At 49.2% G+C, this 20,710-nt stretch overlaps 2 protein-coding genes across 6 annotated transcripts in view; both read right to left on the bottom strand.

Moving 5' to 3' along the window:
- The window catches only part of HM13 (histocompatibility minor 13), a 55,072-nt gene that overhangs the window by 15,223 nt on the left and 19,139 nt on the right, over positions 1-20,710 (bottom strand). For all 5 annotated transcript variants that reach the window (XR_002733319.2, XM_023220375.2, XM_023220376.2 and 2 more), the window contains exons 3-7: positions 15,989-16,071; positions 9,172-9,260; positions 5,095-5,180; positions 4,877-5,002; positions 4,030-4,087 (exon numbers count right to left, since the gene is read on the bottom strand). Coding sequence is in view for 4 of the 5 variants with exons in the window: in XM_023220375.2 (XP_023076143.1) it covers positions 4,030-4,087; positions 4,877-5,002; positions 5,095-5,180; positions 9,172-9,260; positions 15,989-16,071 (442 nt within the window). In the remaining variant the exon portion in view is untranslated. The remainder of the gene's footprint in view (positions 1-4,029; positions 4,088-4,876; positions 5,003-5,094; positions 5,181-9,171; positions 9,261-15,988; positions 16,072-20,710) is intronic.
- On the bottom strand, positions 5,187-7,379 carry LOC111548121 (malignant T-cell-amplified sequence 1-like). Its single transcript, XM_023220379.2, has one exon. It carries the CDS (start codon positions 7,205-7,207, stop codon positions 6,158-6,160), a length of 1,050 nt encoding a protein of 349 aa, XP_023076147.2. The 5' UTR covers positions 7,208-7,379; the 3' UTR covers positions 5,187-6,157.

The raw sequence follows: 20,710 nt of genomic DNA, 5'->3' as shown, positions 1-20,710 counted from the left end.
TGTATGAAACTCACACATTTGTGTTTCTGGGTGGGACGTGGGGGATGAGGCAGTGAGAGGATGCAGGGCAATGTCTCCATCGGAGTCACAGCTGGTTAGAGGGGGGAGGAATCGGGTCATCTAGGCTGAACTGAGCTATAACTCAAATAACCACACAATTTCAATGCCTTTTTATAGCTATAGAACACTTTGGTTAAATGGAATTGACACTAAAGCCCAGTATATAAGAAAAAAGCCACACAGTGCCAACATCTACAAGGTTTCCCATCTCACACCAGGGGTATGGACAGATGGTGGCCCTTGTTCTGAAGCAGGGTGAGCCTGGGCTACAAGCTCCTTCTGTATTTGCTGAGGGAGAAAATGCCACACACCCGCAGATTCCTTCCTTAAGGCCCCTCACTCAGAAATCTTGCTGGACAGCTTGTTTGAATAAATACAGATTAGGGAGAAATGTCTCCCTCTGTGTCTAGTTGTAGCAAAAGGAGGTTGTAACTGGATTTCATCCATAGGGCCTTGTAAGCAGAGTAGTTACAAGTGGGCTTTGAAGTCTGACTTGTGGGTCTGAGCCCTAGCTCTGTGCTCTGCACAGTTTACTTACCTGCCTTAGTTTTCTCACCTGTGAAATGGGTAGACAACAGAACTGACCCCTCAGGATAGTAGTGAAGATTAGATGATTTGTACACACTGTTAACTGCTACCCCATGCCTTCTTTACTAATCCAGTCCTGGTTTTGTGTGAGGCAGCCTTTCCAGGTGATAGGTCAAGTGTGGTGCGAGACTAAGCCACTCAGGAAAATCCTGTTCCTTGAATTCCTTACTTGCGGGTAGGGGGTCAGCTCTGACCAACAATATGTTTTTTCTTTTTGAGATGGAGTCTCGCTCTGTCGCCCAGGCTGGAGTGCAGTGGCACCATCTCGGCTCACTGCAACTTCCGCCTCCTGGGTTCAAGTGATTCTCCTGTCTCAGCCCCCCTGAGTAGCTGGAATTACAGGCATGCGCCAACACGCCCGACTAATTTTTGTATTTTTAGTAGAGATGGGGTTTCACCATGTTGGCCAGGTTGGTCTCAAATTCCTGACCTCATAATCTGCCTGCCTCAGCCTCCCAAAGTGCTGGGATTACAGGTGTGAACCACCACACCTGGCCGTTTAAAAAAAATTTTTATTTTTTATACATACATACATATATATATATGTATATATATTTGAGACGGAGTCTTACTCTGTCACCCAAGCTGGAGTGCAGTGGTGTGATCTTGGCTCACTGCAACCTTCATCTGGCCAACAATATGTACACAGAGGTACACAGGGTTTTTGCGTAAGCTTGTGCTTCCCTAATACATGGATAGGTACCCTTGCCCTGCCTGCCTCGTATGTACAACACACAGTGATTTGGCAGATTCTCTCTCAATCCTGGGACCATTCAATTCTGAGTGGCAGAGACTATAGTCTCCATTTTACAGTTCTAGAAACCAGGGCTCAGAGAGGACAAGTGTTCTCCTCAAGGCCACACAGTCAGCAAGTGGCAGAGCTGAGATTCAAGTCCAGGAAGCCTGACTTCAGCATAAGTGCACTTCACTGTTCTGCCTTTCTGCCACTGAGCTCTAGTCCTAGCAGTAGAAGGCAGTGGGTCTTCCCCCTAGCCCAGAAAACCAGACCCTAAGTATCAGAAACCAAATATGACAGCACCACTTCCCTGCTCGGAGCCTTCTAGTGGCCTACGGGGCAGTGTTCAAGCTCCTGGGACAGGCATCTTTGGCTTCCCAAATCTGCACCTCTTTCCAGCCTCTTTTCCCTGAACTCAGCTACGCCCACTCCCTGATTCTCTGCTCCCAGGTCCCTCCATGCACCTTCCTGCCTCCAGCCCTTTGCTGAAGCTGTACATTATCCTTCAAATGCCCATACTGCCCCTGCATGGTTGGGAAATGTGTATTCATCCTTCATGACCCAGAAAAGATTTTCCTGACACTCTGGCTGGGTTCTCTGGGCTTCCACACTTCCGGACTCATCCATTAAGGCATGTGGGGAATGGAATAGCTGTTGCTCCAGCTGGCCCAGCATCTGTTCCCTTGCTCTGGAGAACTACTCTCCCCTTGTACACTTGGTTCTGGGGGGCTGCCAATTCCAATACTCTGCCCCCAGGCACTGGAGAGGACAGTGACCCTGGCCTGTCCATCGCGATCCTCCATTTCTCCAGTAGGAGTGTCTGGCTCATGGGTCACGCCAGGCCTTGTAGGTTTATTCAGGCCAAAGCTGGGAGAAACCTGTTTTCCTCTGGGGTCACTAAGCTGGAACCACAGAATTCAGGAGCTGTTTGTGGCCATGAAGCTCTCCCCAACGCAGGGAGAAAGGCTGTCCACAGTGGTGGGGAGTGAGTCACGAGAAAGACAGCTGTTTCTTGATTCCCTGAGTGGAATCTCCCCCAGTCTCCCCCAACTAAGGCCTGTCGCCACGAGCCAGGGCTTTCATGGCACGCGCTGTTGCCTGCCCTCCCGGCAGCATCTTCCTCTCTTCCTTGCTAGCATGCCTGACGGATTCTGTTCCCCTCTTTGAGTCTTGTAATCCCAGGAGGTGATTCTCCACTAGTCTAAAGCTTAAACTCTAAGCCAATCATGTTTCCTATCCCCCTCACTGGTGAATGGTTTAGACTTGGGCCTGTAACCCAGTTTTGGCCAATAAAGTATGAGAGAGGCTGCACGGGAGATTTGGGGAAAACCATCCCTCCCTGAGACATCATTTCCCCTTTCTTTTTCTGGACATGGCTATGTGAGGAGTCAATGCTGGGAGCTGCGGCAGCCATCTTGGGACCATTAAGGGATGACCTAAGGGGCAGGTGGACATGCTAAGAATGCTCCTGAAGTAACCTTGGCTCTTGGTGAAGAGAGGGTTATTAACCCACTCTGAGCCTGCTACCCCTGGGCTTACTGTAGTGTGAGATGACAAAACTCCCCCGTTTAAAGACAGTTACACAGGTTGAGTATCCCATATCTGAAATGGTTTGACCAGAAATGTTTCAGACTTTTTTTGAATTTTGGAATATTTGCATATACATAATGAAATATTTTGGGGATACAACCTAAGTTTAAACATGAAATTCACATTTTATATATATAGCTTGAAGGTAGTTTTATATATGTACACATATACATACATATATTTATATATATATAAATTTTAGAGACAGGGTCTCATTCTATCATCCAGGCTGGAATGCAGGGACATGATCATAGCTCACTCCAGCCTGGATCTCCCAGGCTCAAGTGATCCTCCTACCTCAGATCCTCCCAAGTAGCTAGGACTACAGGTGTGTGTCGCCACACCTAGCTAATATTTTAATTTTTTGTAGAGATAGGGTCTTGCTGTTACCCAGGCTGGTCTTGAACTGCTAGCCTCAAGTGATCCTCCCGCCTCAGCCTCCTAAAAAGAGTTTTATACAATACTTAAAATGCTATTTTCTGCATGAAACAGTTTAAGTCCTTATGTGTGGAATTTTCCACTTGTGGTGTCATGTCAGTGTTCAAAAAGTTTTGGGTCTTGGAGCATTCTGGATTTCAGATTTTCGGATTAGAGATGCTCAACCTGTAGGTGGATTTTCTATTACTTATAAAGAGTGGATACACTGAAGAACAAATCCAAGGCAGTTTCAGCGGCACGGGATAGATAGCACCTGACGCTCAGGTGCCAAGGGGACCCCAGTGAGGGGTGCTACAGGTCTCGGCTTAGAGGTTTTCTCTCCTGGAAAGCCCCTGCATGTGCCCCCCGAGTTGGGTTAAACAGTTGCCTCTACGCTTGCTCCCATTTTGCCTCATTTCACACCATGCTGCACCATGACCAAGTGGCCAGAGGCCGGGGCCTGGGCATGATGAACACAGTCAGATGAATCAATGAGAATAAGGAAACCAGGCTGGAGAGCCACAGGAGGAAGAGGTACATGGGGAAGAGATAGGAGGATGCACTGACTGAAACGGGCTGTGGGGGCATGGCCTGGCAGGGGTAGAGGAGGGGTTCCCTGTGGCGGGGTGGTCACTTACGTTTTATTGGTGCCTCAAAGGACTTGGCCACTGTCACCATCACATTGGTGCCAAATACCTAGAAGGAGAGAAGAGCAGTATGAAGGAAGGAAGGGGCTGTGGGGAAAGAATGGCTGTCCCTGGGCTTCTAGAAGTGCTGTTGCCTGGAATCTGAGGGGAGCTGGGAAGGGCTCCGGTGCAGATCTGAAGTTGAGGTGAGGTGGCCACTGATACTGGTTCTGGGCAACAAAGAGGGGAAATTCGAGGGAGTATAGAAAGGACCTCTGATGGCCCAAGCCAGGCAGCCTATGTTTGTTCACAGTTCTGTTCCTCCCAAGTGATAAAATCCCCCAACGCCACCCACTCAAGAGAAGAGGCTGCTTGGGGCCAGGAAAAGCATGCCCGAGTCAAGCTGACCTCAGTCCCTCTGCGATGCCTCTCAGAGTCAATGTGAGAGGCATCACAGGCCAGGGCTGGTATGCAGCTGAGCACAGATGGCCTGTCTTCCCAGGTAAATGCCCTTGCTGGGCCCATTCATCAACTTTCTTCCACCCCTACCTGAACTTCTCTAAGTCTCAACTCCCTTGCTGAGGAGACATGGGATTCGGTAACACCCCTACTGGCAAGGAAGATATGCAGGTGGTTGGAAGGCACCGGGCATGAGTGTGCTCTCAGAAAGAGGTGGAATCTGCTCTCTCTGGCTCCATCTCACATATGGGCCCAGAGAGGACTTGCTCTGGGGTCTGGAACTTCAGCCCAAAACAGCTCTTCTCCATCAGATGACTGCCACTTGGGCCAGAGAGGCAGGGAAGCAGGAAGATAAGATGGTCCTGGAGCCAGACATCCTTGGCATCCCTGCCTGACTCACCCAGAAGACATCGTAGATGAAGAGTCCGCCCAGCAGGATGCAGCCAGTGCTGACATTGTTGAGGTGCAGGAGCTCTACTCCATTAAGGGAGAAGGCCAGGCCAAAAAGGTTGTTGGCAATCCAGTGCTGAGGAAAGCGGGGAGTGAGACCAGCTTGCTGTGCCCCACCCTGCCCTGTCAACCCCATCCTCCCCTTCTGCCCAGGTCCTGGCTACTCACCTTCCTCAGCAGGTACCAGACGCCAACGATGCTGCTCAGGCCCAGGCACACCAGGTCCTTGGTGTCAAATTCATAATTGATGATCTCTGAGCAGAGAGGCCAGGTAAGTCCACTCCCTGGGGTGGGGCTACCCCTCCCACCTGTCAGCCCCTGGATGGAGGAGGGCATGGCTATGGGCACTGTGAGAGGTTCACAGGCTGGGGGGGCTAAGCTTTGGTTGCCCCAGATTAGTATGAGTTTCAGGAAGGGGAGAGCTCACTGGAGCCACTCCAACCCCTCCAATTTCCTACAGGAGGGAATGGAGGCCCAGAGAAACTCGCAAGCCTGGCACAGGGTCAGCGGGAAGTGGTCTTTGGTGTTAGAAGCACAGGCTTTGTTACTTGTACCTGGGTGACCTTGGGGAAGGCAGTTCCCTCTCTGAGCTTCAGTTTTCTTATCTGTAAAAAGGGGGTAACAGCATCCCCTCTGAGGGCTGCTGTGGGGAATAAGTAAGACAGTCCTTACAATGCGTCCAGCACAGTGCCTGGCACATAGCGGGTGCTCAGTCAATGCCAGCTGCCACTGAACCCAGGTCTTTAGAAAGGTCTAAGTTAATTCTGGAATCTTTCTTCTTTGCCACCAAAGGATGAAGAAGGTTAGCGGCAGCCTTAGTTCACTAGCAGGCGATGAAGAAGGGAAGAGATGCAGGTCTCAAGGAAAGGCCAGAGTCCCCGAGGCTGCTTTCGTAGAGGGCCCTGTGGTAGACATCTTGATGTTCGACCATTCTTGATTGCTTCCAAGCTTCCTAAGAAGACAACTAGAGGCTGTGGAGTTTGCCGGGAGTCACAGAGTCCAGCCACTCCTTTCACATTCCAGAGTGCAGCCGACTGCTTGCTGCTTGTCCCCTAATTTGTTTTTTCCTCTGTGGTAAGAGCACCCTGATTTGTTTTCTATAAAGTATCTGCTAAACTTATTTAGCATAACCACAGAGGCATTGCCTTCACGCTGTCACATACAGACACAAACACACGTACGACACAATCAATATCTACATTTAGCCCCTCAAATGCATTCCTTCTGAGGCTCATTTATATGTCTTCATGTGCCACAGCCCATCATTTAAATAATGGATGTTTTCAATGCCAATTCCTTTGTTGACTTTCTCAATATCTTCTGCAGACATCTTCATGACCCCAACACACAGAGCATGCTGTTTTCCTTCTGCTGTGACTGCTACAATGGTATCTACCGCAGCAGGGTACAGCTTAGCTCCAGGAGAAGTTAAACCTGGACACATAATATTTGCGCCGCTGAGTACAAATTTGATAGCTCCTTTATCAACCTGCTGGTGTGGCAGGATAAAAGGGTATTTGTGAAGCAATCTCAGAGTTGGACAAAAAGGCCCCTTTCTTTGTCTAAAAAACAGTAATTCTCCACTTACGGTAAGGATTTCTGTATGTTCGTGGCATCGGACTATTTTGACAGGATCTTTCTTAGGCATGATTTGATTAAGCCATGGTTCAATACCTGGAAATTGCTCTACCAGTTGGCTCTTAATGCCCTTAATAACTGACGTTTTCAACTGGATGCAGTTGGACACACTTTCCTTTTCATCAAACTTCTTGAACATGATCCAGGGTGAAGCGGGCGACAACAGGGAAACAAACGGAATTGGCAAAGCTCCGGTAGAGTCCCCCTGCAGGAAGGCCAGCGCGGGTGCCACGCGGACTGCCGAACGGTCAGAGCCGTTGTCGCTAACCGGAAGATGACACAGCCAGCGCGCTTTACGGCCCGGTGAAATCTGACAACTTCCGCTCTCTGAACGCCACGTCACGACTGCGCTTGGCCCGCTGTTTTTTCGACTGCTGATTCTTCTCCAATGAGAATCGCTGAAACAGTAGGGCTTGAGAAGCAAGAAGTGATACGAATGCTTTCTCCTTGCCGAAAGAGAGGACTGGAGCTGCGCACCCTGATGAGTTAGGTCTAACTGGACACGAGCCTGACTCGGCCATTTTCCAGCTTCTCTTACAGCTAAATGGACCCGGGATATGGATGCCTGTCCTTCCCTCTGGCTGGGCAGTGGAGTGATGACACCACCCTGACCCGAGGGCCAGCGCTGTATATGACGGAGCATGAGATAGATAGGGTCTGGGATCTTGAAGACTCTGTGGTACAAGCTTAGCCTTTTTACTATTTTATTTATTTTTTTAGACAGGGTCTTGCTCTGTCGCCCAGGCTGGAGTGCAGTGGTGTGACCGTGGCTTACGGCAGCCTCCACCTCCACGGCTCAAGCGACCCTCCTGCATCAGCTTCTCAGTGTTGGGATTACAGGCATGGGTCACCGCACCCGGCCAAGCTTAGTCTTTTTTTTTTCTTTTTTGAGACAGGGTCTCACTCTGTCGCCCGGGCTTGAGTGCAGTGGCGCGATTTAGGCTCACTGCAACCTCCGCCTTCCTAGGTTCAAGCAATTCTCCTGCCTCAGCCTCCCAAGTAGCTGGGATTTCAGGTACACGCCACCATGCCTGGCTCATTTTTTTTGTATTTTTAGTAGAGACGGGGTTTCACCATGATGGCCAGGCTAGTCTGGAACTCCCAATCTCAAGTCATCTACCTACCTCAGCCTCCCAAAGTGCTGGGAGGCATGAACCATCTCACCTGGCCCAAGCTTAGCCTTAAAAAAAAAAATCAACAATTGTTTCTTTGACAGAAGTTCCTTAGAGATGCACAAAGAAATCACATAAAATTGCTGCCGATTAGGGACAAGACAGCATGTGCTAGGCACCAGTAAGAGAGAGTGCTATGGCCGGGCACGGTGGCTCACGCCTGTAATCCCAGCACTTTGGGAGGCCGAGGTGGGCGAATCAAGAGGTCAGGAGATGGAGACCATCTCTACTAAAAGTACAAAAAAATTAGCTGGGTGTGGTGGCATGCACCTGTAGTCCCAGCTACTCGGGAGGCTGAGGCAGGAGAATGGTGTGAACCCAGGAGGTGGAGGTTGCAGTGAGCCAAGATTGTGCCACTGCACTCCAGCCTGGGCAACAGAGTGAGACCCTGTTTCAAAAAAAAAAAAAAAAAAAGTGCTAGATTTCACATGCTCAGTATTTTACACGAGAGAAATACCTGCTGGGCGTGGTGGCTCACTCATGCCTATAATTCTAGCGCTTTGGGAGGCTGAGGTCGGCAGATCACTTTAGGGCAGGAGTTTGAGACCAGCCTGGCCAGCATGGCAAAACTCCATCTCTACTAAAAATACAAAAAAATTAGCTGGGCGTGGTGGCACACGCCTGTAATCCCAACTAGTCAGTTGGCTGAGGTTTCAGTGAGCTGAGATGGCGCCACTGCACTCCACCCTGGGTGACAGAACAAGGCTCCGTCTCAAAAAACAAAAAACAACAACAAAAAAGAAATACCTGCTATTTGGTCAAGCCATTGATAATCTTGTTACAGTATTTGAATCCATACCCTAACCTGCAAATCCCAGGATCTCCACACTTCCTCATAGTTTGCATTTTTTTTTTAAATTAATTTTTTTGTAGAGATGAGGTCTCACTATGTTGCCTAGGCTGGTTTGAAATTCCTGGCCTCAAGTGATCATCCTCTCTTGGACTCCCAAAGTGCTGGGATTACAGACATGAGACACTGTTTCTGGTCAGTTTTTATTTTTGAAAAAGAGCTGTGGAACCCCCTTTTCAAACCTTAGGTGAGGCACTGATCACACTAAAAATATATACGAATAAAATAATCACGAAGGCCAACTTTGACTGAGTGCTTACTATGAGCCAAGCAGCATGCTGAATGCTTTCCACTTACTGACTCGCCATCTTAACAACATGACTGTGGAGGTCCCAGATTAACACTTTCATTTTACAGATGGGAAAAAACAAAACAAAACACCCAATGCTCAGAGAGGTAAGGCATTCACCCAGGGTCCCATGTCTAGGTAGTAGCAGAGTTGGGATGTGAATCCAGGCCATGAGATTCCAGAGCCCACTTCTTCCATCATTCGCTCTATTGGAGAACCCCAATATTGGAGAGACAAAGGGAATGGCAGAGGAAGATACTCAAGGCACACTACAGAGGAAAGTGGTTAGCACTGACCTTCCTTGTTTTCCCCAGAACCCTGTGTGAAGAGCAGCTGGTACTGTCGATTTGGAAAGGTGGCCGGAAAAAACTTATTCATGAAGGGGCTGGAAGGAAAGACAAAGCAAGTCGGCAAACAGAGCCCCCATGGGTAGTCAGCCTTAACACTCCCCTGCCCCATTTACAGCTGGCACCCTTACAGCTGTCCTGATAGGCAGGTGTTATTGTTCCCACTCTACAGATGTGAAAACAAAGGCCCTCAAAAGGTAAGTGATTTGCCCATAGTCACACAGGGGTCCTATATCTCGGCTGAGACTCAAACCTAGGTCTTTGCACTCATAGTGATTTCTGTACTACCTTTTTGTTAACATCAAAGAAATGCAAAGCAGAAGCAGATAGACTTTCAGGCAAAATACCATTTTTGGGAGAGCACAGGATCCCAAAGTCTGGCCCACATGCCACCTATATGAGTCCCTTGTCAAGAAGCATATTTGTGGACTCCCAGGCCTATCAAGTTGATGACCTGACAGTCACCCCCACCCCACTCCATGACTTGACATTCTGCTCTCCAACAGCAGGCCTGAGATTTTTACAGAGTCAGCTGGAATCAATCAGCCAGATGAATCATAGCCCCTGGGCAGGATCACCATCACATTCACTCCTTCCACAAGGCCTCAGTTGTTTAAGACCAGCTTGGCCTTGTCTCCAGAAGGATTCTCTCTGATTACCCAGCATGCCCCACCTCCCAGCCAGGCAGGAAGCAGAGACCTTTTCTGGACCTTTTTCAGAGCAAGATAAGCAAACCACGGCCTCTTAACCCAGCCTCGTGGCTGCACTGTGGAGTGGCTACAAGCCTGGGTGGCCCGGCCCTGAGGCCTGCTCTGCCATGTGGCTGTGGGAGATCATTTCAATGGCTCTGTCTCCCTGGACCTCAATTTTCTCACCTGTATACAGGGCTAACAATACCACCTGTCTCAGAGCATTGCTATGAAGATATGAAAGGCAGGACGAATGCTTTGCCTGGTGTGGAGTCTTTAGCAGGGATGAGGCAGGCCAGGAAGTACCCACATCACAGTGAAAAATGCAGGGAAAAGGGAACTCCCTTTTTTTTTTTTTTTTTGAGACGGAGTCTTGCTCTGTCGCCCAGGATGGAATGCAGTGGTGCAAGCTCTGCCTCTCGGGTTCATGCCATTTTCCTGCCTCAGCCTCCCGAGTAGCTGAGACTACAGGCACCTGCCACCATGTCCGACTAATTGTTTTTGTATTTTTAGTAGAGATAGGGTTTCACCATGTTAGCCAGGATGATATCCATCTCCTGACCTTGTGATCCACCCTTCTCGGCGCCCCAAAGTGCTTGGATTATAGGCATAAGCCACCACGCCCTGAAGGCTTGGTGGGAACTCTCTTCTAAAGACCCTGGTGGCATGGAGCAAGATGTAGATTCAAGAACCCTCTCTGGCCAGGTGCAGTGGCTCACGCCTGTAATCCCAACATTTGGGAGGCTGAGGTGGGTGGATCACTTGAGGTCAGGAGTTCGAGACCAGCCTGGCCAACATGGCAAAACCTCATCTCTACTAAAAAAATACAAAAATTAGCCCAGCGTGGTGGCAGGAGCCTGTAATCCCAGCTACTCAGGAGCCTGAGGCAGGAGAATCGCTTGAACCCGGCAGGGGCAGAGGTTGCAGTGAGCTGAGATTGTGCCATTGCACTCCAGTCTGGGCGGCACAGCGAGACTCCGTCTCCAAAAACAGAAACAAAAAACCATCTCTGGGCCTCCATTTCTCCACTTTTCAAAGAGCCGATTCCTCCCAGCCTGTAGAGCTGTGGTGTGAATGATGGGAGGGCTTTGTGAAAAGAAGCGCAGCAGGTGTAAGGGCAGACTTGGAAATGGGCTCCCACAACAGGGTTTTGAGGCGGTGGGAGGCAGAAGCTGGGTGGGTGACTGGAAGCTACTTTCAGATTAGTTTGCTGAATCAGTTTTGGGGGAGTCTGAAGTCAGGGTGTGAGTGCAGGTATGGACAGAGGCAGAAAAGCAGGCTGAAGAGCTAAGCCCTTTGCCCATCTTAGCCGGCCTCTTCCTCAGGAGCTTGGTGCTCAGTTTCTCAACCAGCAGAGTGTGATAGTTAAAGACACGGACTCTGGAGCCAGACTTCCTGGGCTCAAATCCTAACTCTGCCACTTATTAGTGGTCTGATCTTGGGAAAGTTACTTAACTGCTCTGTGCAACTGTTCCTCATCTGGAATGCTATAACACCTTTCTTGTAGGGCTACTGAGAGGATTAAATGAGCACTTAGTACCCTACAAACTTAACTGCCGCTTCAATTTCAAGTAGCAAGTCTCCAGATTGGTGTCTGTTATTCTGAGAAAAGAGAGGCTGCTCAGCACTACACAGGGGAAGAGTCAAGCGACCAGGCTAGCATTGAGTCTGTGGACTTGAGAACAGAGGCCCTGTCTCATCATCTTCACCCTCCCCTGGGGTGAAGATGCCTGGTGCCTGCTAGACATCTGCTAAATGCTTACTGAATGACTCTGAATGCAGACTTTTGTAGCAGGCAGAGATTCTTCCTGGCCCTTGATGGCTCATGTCAAACGTAAAGGTCATTCCTTCCCACTGACAAGCCACATCCTGGTGCCCTTCTCCCCTGGGGGTGGAAGGCAGGGTCAGCGAAACTGGTGACGTGGCTTCCTCCTCTGGGGTGGCAGATCTGGACCTTCTGGGCTTTTCTTCCCTCTAAGGTCAGCTAGGTGGGGCACGAGCTCAGACACAGATGATGAAGTAAGCCGAGGTTCCCTTTGCAGGAAGGATGTCTTGGGTTTGAATCTTGGTGACTACACAAAGTAAGGCAGGCTGTGGCCCCTGCCTTCCTCCAATACCCCAGCTGGGGTTTGTTCCCAAAGAGGCTTAATGTGGGCTTGGAAGTGGTAGTGGAGGTGGAGGGGATCCTAAGAACCTCAGCCTGTGCTGACACAGCTCAGGTGCAGCTCTCTACAGCCTTTCAGCAGCCCTCTCCTCTGCCAGTCCCCAGGAGACCACAGGCTCAATGACAGGAGGTGGCCAGCCCACCCTCTTTAAGCTCCCCCGACTTCACGTTTGCCAAAACTGTAAAGAATAGGGGTTTTGGAGTCACACAGACCTGAGCTCAAAATCTCACTCTGCCCTTACCAGCTGTGAATCCTGGTGGTCACATAACTCCTCTAAGCCCAATTTCCCTGTCTTAAACCTTTGGATCTGTTGTTTGGATCCTGAGGAAGGTCTAAGTTTATGGATACAGGCAGCTGATCAAAATTCTAACAACACTGTAGACTTTCCTTGAGAAATTATTTAAGAAAACTCAATTTAATTGAAACATCAATTTAATTAGTGGACCAACTTTCTAAAAAGTATGATCAAATAATCCCTTACTTACTAAAATTATTTTCACCGGATTCAGTTCTTTTCCATGTTAATTTTACAATAATGATTTCCTTTATCTGATAGTTTTTGGTCCCCATCAAATTTTTTAGTCCCGTATGGTGAGCATCCTTTCTGCCTACAGCCATCCATTATTCTTATTTTTATATTTTTGAGACGGGCTCTCACTCTGTTACCCACGCTGGAGTGCAGTGGCACAATCACAGCTCATTGCAGCCTCTCTGCCTCCCAGGCTCATGCGATCATCCCACCTCAGCCTCCCAAGTAGTTGGGACCACAGGCACACACCACCATACCTGGCTAAGTTTTGTATTTTTTGTGGAGACAGCGTCTCAACATGTTGCCCAGGCTGGTCTCGAACTCCTGAGCTCAGGTGATCCACTGGCCTCGGGCTCCCAAAGTGCTGGGATGACAGGTGTGAACCACCATGCCCAGCTGATCCATTATTTTTAAAAGGTATGGTTTTCCCAGGTCAAATTTTGTTGCTCTAAATTTCATTAAGAAAATGATTCTTCTGTTAGTTTCTAGTCACTCATACATTTTACCATGTGCAGTTTTAGCTGCTGTTGGTTTTTAATTTTCTGTTGATAATATCTATCTATAAAAATTATGAAGTGGCTAAAAGATAATCAGTTCTTTCTCTCTCTCTCTCTCCCCCCCTCACTCCCCCTCCTCCTTCCCTCCCTCTCTCTCTCTTTTTTTTCTTTGAGATGGAGTCTCCCTCTGTCACCCAGGCTGGAGTACAGTGGTACGATATTGACTCACTGCGACCTCTACCTCCTGGGTTCAAGGGATTCTCCTGCCTCAGCCTCCCGAGTAGCTGGGATTACAGGGGCATGCCATCACACCCGGCTACTTTTTTATATTTTTAGTAGAGATGAGGTTTCACCATGTTGCTCGGGCTGGTCTTGAACTCCTGACCTCAGGTGATCCACCTGCCTTGGCCTCCCAAAGTGCTGGGATTACAGGTGTGAGCCACCATGCCCAGCCTCAATTATTTCTTGACATAGATTAATCATCTATGAGAAATTTGGGACAATGTCCCTTAGTTATTGTTCTAAAAGGGAAAAAAAGTCTTTGGTGTCGAGATGATAAAGGTTCACAATACCGCGCCTGGGCAGCTGGGTAGAGGTAAGATCTTCATTGTAGGGTTGTTGCGATAATGTCAAATAATCAGTTCCTCAGCAAACAGCTTAATAGTGGCTTTCAAAACACACTGGGCTGTCTCTCAGGTGGAGGCTGGGCTGTCGGGAGACCTGGGGGTCTCAAGCCTCTCACAGATGCTAGGGTAGGATGGGCTAGAGTTGGGGAGGATCCTAATCAGCATGGGAAAGGACACCCAATGTCTGGAAGTGACTGCCCCCACCCCACCCCAGGTCCACCACGAAAGGACAGGTATGTCCTGTGAGCAAGGGCGACTGGGCCTGCCATTATCTTGGTTGGGTCCAAGTCACTCAGGTTGCCTGGGCCTCCATTTTTCAGGATGCAGGGCTGGACTAGAATTCTCCCAAGCTAGCTAGAATAAAATTTTGTGGGTGAAGAATCAGTGCAGGTGAGGACAACAATGACCTCAGTTGGAAGAAGAGAGGTGAAGTCCCAGCTATGTAACCCTGGGCCAGCCACTAGGCTCACTGTGTGCTTGGCACTGTGCTCTAGGAATGTATAGCCTGGGGCTCACTAGACCCTCCCCACACCTCTGAGGAGGTACCTGCAGTCTCTCCATTTTATAGGTAGAAGAACTGATGCTCAGAGCTTGAGTAACTTACACAAATTAGAGCTGGCAGCGCCAGGTGTTGGTCCCAGGGCTGCCTGCCTCTTGACCCCATGCTCCTGACTACCACACTGTCCTGCCAGTGTGCCTAGAAGAATGAAGCCACATTCATATTGGCCTTTCTTTTTTTTTTTTGAGATGGAGTTTCACTGTCACCAGGCTGTAGTGGCACGATCTCGGCTCACTGCAATCTCTGCCTCCCGGGTTCGAGTGATTCTCCTGCCTCAGCCTCCTGAGTAGCTGGGACTATAGGCATGTGCCACCAAGCTCAGCTAATTTTTTTGTATTATTGGTAGAGACGGGGTTTCACCATGTTGGCCAGGATGGTCTCGATCTCCTGACCTCATGATCTGCCCGCCTTGGCCTCCCAAAGTGCTGGGATTACAGGTGTGAGCCACCACCTGGCCTCATATTGCCTTTCAGTGCTTTTGGGAGCAGATTCTGCCTATGCCCTCAATGTGCACAAACTTTCCAGCACCTGACTCTCCCTCCTTTGTATGTCTTCCAGGTTTCCTACCCTTCAAAGAAAGCTAAGTTCAAGTTGAGTTCCTTCCTTCTGGGAACCCTGGCCACCTCTTGGTCTATCAGTGTTTCTTAGCCTGAGGCTGCACCTCTTCAACGGGGTAGACAGAAACATACTGGGACATCTTTGTAGTCACAAGCTGAGGAAGACGGGTATGCAACTCCCATTTGGTAAGCAGGGCAAGGATGCCAATTGTTTGTAATGTGTGGGATAGTCCTGCAGACTGGAGAACTGGCCTGTCCAAAACACAAGTAGCAACCCCCCTAATGAACCACTCTCCCCACTGAAAGGACATGAGCATGTGGCAGTTTGAGTTAGGGTAGCAGTGGGAAGAGGACGGGCTCTGGACCACACCTGGGTTTGAATCCTGGCTCTGTTGCTTATTAGCGGTGTGATCCTAGCAAATTTCTTAACCTCTCTGGGCTTCAGTTTCCATGACTATTATACAGGTGTGAAAGCAAAAGCAACCCATATAAGGTTGTCTGGCAGGTTAACACAGATAATGACAGTGACAGCTAATAGTTACTGAACACTTTATATCGCCAGATACTGTGCTAAAGCTTTCCACATGACCCCATGGGAAGGGTACTATTATTTTTCTCCACATTCACTAGGAAATTGAGGCCAGAGAGATTAAGTAACTTGCCCAAGATCACAGAGCTATTAAGTGGCAGGGTCTGGACTCAAAGGTAGTCAAATTCCAGAGCCCACGCTCCTAACTTTTTACCATGCTGCCTCTGGCTCCTTATGAAACAAGATCATGTGTGAGAAGTCCAGCATGGCGCTTAGCACACAGCTAGGCCACAACACCTGGCAGGTGGTACTGGTGTTACTCACCTGAGTACTGTCACAACTAACATGACATTACTGCTCACAAATCACTTTCCCAACAGCTGTGGTGGTGGAAGTACCCACCAGATCCTTATCATTTCTATAAGGAAACTGTGGCCCAGAGAGGTCATTGTTCTTGTCCTAGTCATCTACACTGCAGGGGAAAGAGTCCCTTGAGTTTTATAGCCAGGATTCAAACCTGGCTCTGAGTGATGCCAAAAGTCATGTTCTCATCCAAGACCCTGTACTGGTTCCCGACAAAGCTGCTTCAAATGTTGCAGAGAGATGCCTTCTGACCTGATGGTGTGGGATAGGGCCAGGATTCCCAGCACGAAGAAATACATGGACAGCAAGAGGTTGATGTACTCCTGGGAGAATATCTGAGGCAGAAATACAAAGAGAAACAGGAAGTTAGGGTTGCCAGTGGCTGTGAGGAAACCAGAGTCCCTGCTTCTCTTCTGGAGGTTGGTTTCACCCTTCTTGAGTTGGGGGACCGTCAGGAAGAGTCTCAGACAATACTAGCGGCATTCTAGTTTCTGCAACTGTGGGGGAAAGGGAGAAACCTCAAGCCCCCAGATGTACCTCGCAAAGGGGTCTGCAGGTTTACGTTGAGTGGCTCTATTATCTGGAGAGAGGCAACTATGTTTGTGCTCAGAGTGCTGCACAGGGGCTCTGAAGGGATAAGGGAGTCTTCAGTATAGAGCCCCAAGAGAGCTGCTGGAACCTCAGAACTCACTCTTCCACACTTCCTTCTTCCTGTTTAATCATCCAGGGAGCCCTTACAAAGTGGCCACCCAGGCTCCAAGCATGCTAGTTACAAGACATCTTTCCCACTCCATTTTCCACATTCTGCTTTCTGATGACTCCTCCTGCAGTGATGGCTGAAGCTATGACAGCATCCCTGACAGCTGCTTCTTGGTCTTTTTGTCGTTAGGTGAAACTTGAGAAATATTCTGTCACAATGCTCCAGTCAATGGTCACGTGTTAATTCTGGACTTTGGAAAGGCTATGCCATGGTGCACCATGTTTGCTGCATCACTGCTGAATTTATTACTATGATGGTCTCTAACCTGGAGGGAATAATGTGCTGTTATGTGGGGTGTAGGGAACCTGGCTACTCTCAAGCAGGGCTGTTTTAGAATCTGCTGAACACCTGTCAGATCATATCACTCCCTTGCTGGAAGCCTCTCTGCAGCTAACTTCTGCTCTCATAAGCTGAAAGCTCACATCCACCTGTTGGCCTCTTGCCCTCGTGGTGGCCACCACAGGTCTCCTGAGCCTTGGCTCACACATGCTCTTGCTCTACACACTGCAGCCACACTGGCCTTTTTGCAGTGTGATGTGTGTGCTACACACCCACCCACAGGCAGCCGTGTACAAGCTCTCCTGCTGCCTGAGATGTTCTCCTCTCTTCTCTCTTCACTGAGGCCACCCCTACTCAACCTTCTTTAGCTCCCAGATCAGAGAAGCTTTGCTCACATAGTTTCCATGACACAATCAACCCCTCAGTAATTCAGCCCATATTGACTGATTGCCTACTATGTGCAGAGCATTGTGCTAGACACCAGTGATTCAGCAAGGAATCAGGCAAAGTTGCTGCTCCCCTAGAGTTCATGGGCCAGTGAGGGAGAAAGAATCTCAAAAGAAACAGTTACATATATTGTTAGGTGGTAATGGGCACTAAGAAAAGCAAACCAGGGCAGGGAAACAGAAAATGAAAGGGCAGAGCTGCTATTTTAGACAGGTGGTCAGGGAACGCTCTGGAGGAGAGGACACAGGACGAGAGTCATAAACGAAGGGAGCAGGTGCAAAGGTCCCGAGGTGGATGCATGTTCATGTGTGCAGGGACTACAGAGGGCCTGTGAGCCTAGAGCTAAGGGAGCATAGGCACAGTGTCAGGAAAGAAGGCTGGGTGGGAAGAGGGAGCCAGACCCTGCAGTGCCATGGGAAAGTCTTTAGATTCACCTGCATGAGACAGGCTGGTACTGGAGTGCTGAGGGCAGGGTTTGACATGATCAGACAGCATGAGAGGACCCCTCTGCTGCTGTATAGAAGACCCTGCAGGGCAAGAGTGGAAGCAGGGAGCAGGAGGGGGATGGTGCCCTGGCTTGGGGGGATGGAGGGGAAGTGATGAGCAGTGTAAGGATTCCAGATCTGTTCTGCTCCCACCACTCCTGCCCTCCCCGAGATGGAGTTTCACTCTTGTTGCCCAGGCTGGAGTGCAATGGTGTAATCTTGGCTCACTGCAACCTCCACCTCCTGGGTCCAAGTGATTCTCCTGCCTTAGCCTCCCAAGTGGCTGGGATTACAGGCATGCACAACCACGCCTGCCTAATTTTGTATTTTCAGTAGAGATGGGGTTTCACCATGTTGGTCAGGCTGGTCTTGAACTCCTGACCTCAGGTGATCCACCCGCCTTGGCCTCCCAAAAGTGCTGGGATTACAGGTGTGACCCACTGCACCCGGCCTCCAGATCTGTTCTGGAATTGGCCTCCAGATCTGTTCTGGAATTGGAGCTGCAATCTGTTCTGGAATTGGAGCTGAAGGAACTGGATATGAGGGCTTGGCGGGGCAGGGAGGATGACTCCTGGGGTTTTGGCAGAGCTAGGTCAATGCAGGTGCTGTTGTGTGTAAGGGGCTTGGGCAGAACCTTCACCCTGAAGCTGGTTCTTCCATGCTTTCCTGGTGCTATGGACCTCGCCTTGACAGCACTTTGTACAGGTGTAACTTCACATCTATCTATGTGATTGGTGTCTGTCTCTTCCACTTAACAAGATGCTTCTTGAGGACAGGGATGGTCAGCTGTTTTTTTCACTTCAGTATCCCCAGTACCCAGCCAGGGCCTGATGTCGCAGGCTCTCAATAAATGCAGAATGACTGAATGGAAGGGCAAATCGGTGGTCCATAATGTTAGTGCTACAAGAAAAAGACCTATGAGCAGACTTTGTAGGCATATGAATTGTGCTTTATTATAAAGATGTGGCATACCTCTCACATTGCATTCTTTCAATCTGAGCCCTTGGGGCAAAATGCTCTCAGGCCACACCTCTGAGCTTCTGGGTGGTTTCACTGTGACCCATGCGGATTGGGCACCAGGTCTCACTTTCCTTTGTGCTTTGGCTGCTAAAAAGCCAGAGCCACAACTAAGCCCGTTTCTAGCAAGAGGACAGGCTTTAGAGCATGGGGTATGGGTGTGGTCCTCACCCAAGGGTTGTTTTATCTTATTTTAATTCTCTCCTTTAACTCTATTTCTTCTTTTGTTTTTCTTATGCTGTTGGATTTAATTTTTTGAGTTGCCTCAAAGGAATCAATTTCAAATAAGGTGGGATAAAGTAAATGCTATGATTTTGTGAAATGTTACCGTATTGTAAAAATTTAAAACTTATTTTAAAAACCTATTTTACAGATGATGCCTCAACATTCCCACAAATAGGCTATGAACATTCTGCCCAGGTTCTCCTTCTGGCCCTCCTCTTCTTTTTTTCTTTTTTTGAGACGGAGTCTTGCTCTGTCGCCCAGGCTGAAGTGCAGTGGCACGATCTTGGCTTACTGCAAGCTCTGCCTCCTGGGTTCATGCCATTCTCCTGTCTCAGCCTCCCGAGTAGCTGGGACTACAGGCGCCCGCCACCAAGCCCAGCTAATTTTTGTATTTTGTTTAGTAGAGATGGGGTTTCACTGTGTTAACCAGGATGGTCTCGATCTCCTGACCTTGTGATCCGCCTGCCTCGGCCTCCCAAAGTGCTAGGATTACAGGTGTGAGCCACTGCACCCGGCCGATTTCTTCTTCTTTTTTTTTTCTTTCAAGACAGGGTCTCACTTTGTTGCCCAGGCTGGAGTGCAGTGGCCCCATCTTGGCTCATTGCAGCCTCGACCTCCAGGGTTCAAGTGATCCTCCTTCCTTAGCCCCCAAGTAGTTGGGGACACAAGTGTGTGCCACCACACCTGGTTAATTTTTGTATTTTTTGGAGAGACAGGGTTTCGCCATGTTGGCCAGGCTGATCTTGAACTCCTGGGCTCAAATGATCTGCTGCCTTGGCCGCCCAAAGTGCTGGGATTACAGGTGTGAGCCATGGCGCCCAGCCTCTGGTCCTCTTCTTCTATGACCTAATACCATACAAACATACTGGTAAATCCCCTCATGCTCTTTGCTTGTACCACCCTGAGCCCCAACAAAGGCACTTGCCCAGGGGTCCTCCCCTCTCCTTCCTTCTCTCCGTCTTCACCCCTTTCTCCCCACCTGCTTGGTTGAGTGGCTTCCTCGGAGCTCCTCCCATATGGCCGCCTGTGTGGCATGCGTGCCTCCTTCTCTAGAACATGTGAGTATAGTAAATCCTGTAATTTCATAAGCCTCTCTGAGCATAGTTTCCGTGGCTGTGTGAGAGTGATCCTTAACGACTTCATAAAGGGGGCTGAGTGCAGTGGCTTGTGCCTGTAATCCCAGCACTTTAGAAGGCCAAGGAGGGAGGATTGCGTGAGGCCAGGAGTTCAAGATCAGCATGGGCAATGTGGCAAAACCCCAACTCTACAAAAAATAAAAAAAAAAAATTAGGCGGGCATGGTGGTGCATGCCTGTAGTTCCAGCCACTCAGGGGGCTGAGATGGGAGGATTACCTGGGCCTAGGAGTTTAAAGTTATTGCGAACTATGATCGCACCACTACACTCCAGCCTGGGTGAAAGAGTAAGACTCTGTCTCTAAAAACAAGAAAAAAAAAACCTCACAAGGGGAACTTCGTTTTTACAACACAATTGGTGATGAGGATGGGATCATTCTAAACTCAAGGTGAAAGTCCTTGAGAGAGAGGTATATGAAATGAAAGGATTTATTATACTCATAGGTCCTACAGAAGGAGACCCATGGCCAAGTGCCTTTCTTGGGGCTCAGGGTGAAAGACACAAGCAAAAGGAGATCTCACTGATATGTCTGAATGTCACTAGGTCATAGTAGAGGAGGGCGAGAAGGGAAATTGTGGCAGGGACCAGCCTTATCACAGGTACCTGTTCACATGGGCAAAGTGTTC

This window comes from Piliocolobus tephrosceles, chromosome 20 (genome assembly GCF_002776525.5).
Source record: "Piliocolobus tephrosceles isolate RC106 chromosome 20, ASM277652v3, whole genome shotgun sequence".
NCBI lineage: Eukaryota > Metazoa > Chordata > Mammalia > Primates > Cercopithecidae > Piliocolobus > Piliocolobus tephrosceles.
The sequence above is the reverse complement of the archived record's forward strand: the minus strand, read 5'-3'. Positions and strand labels throughout refer to the sequence as shown.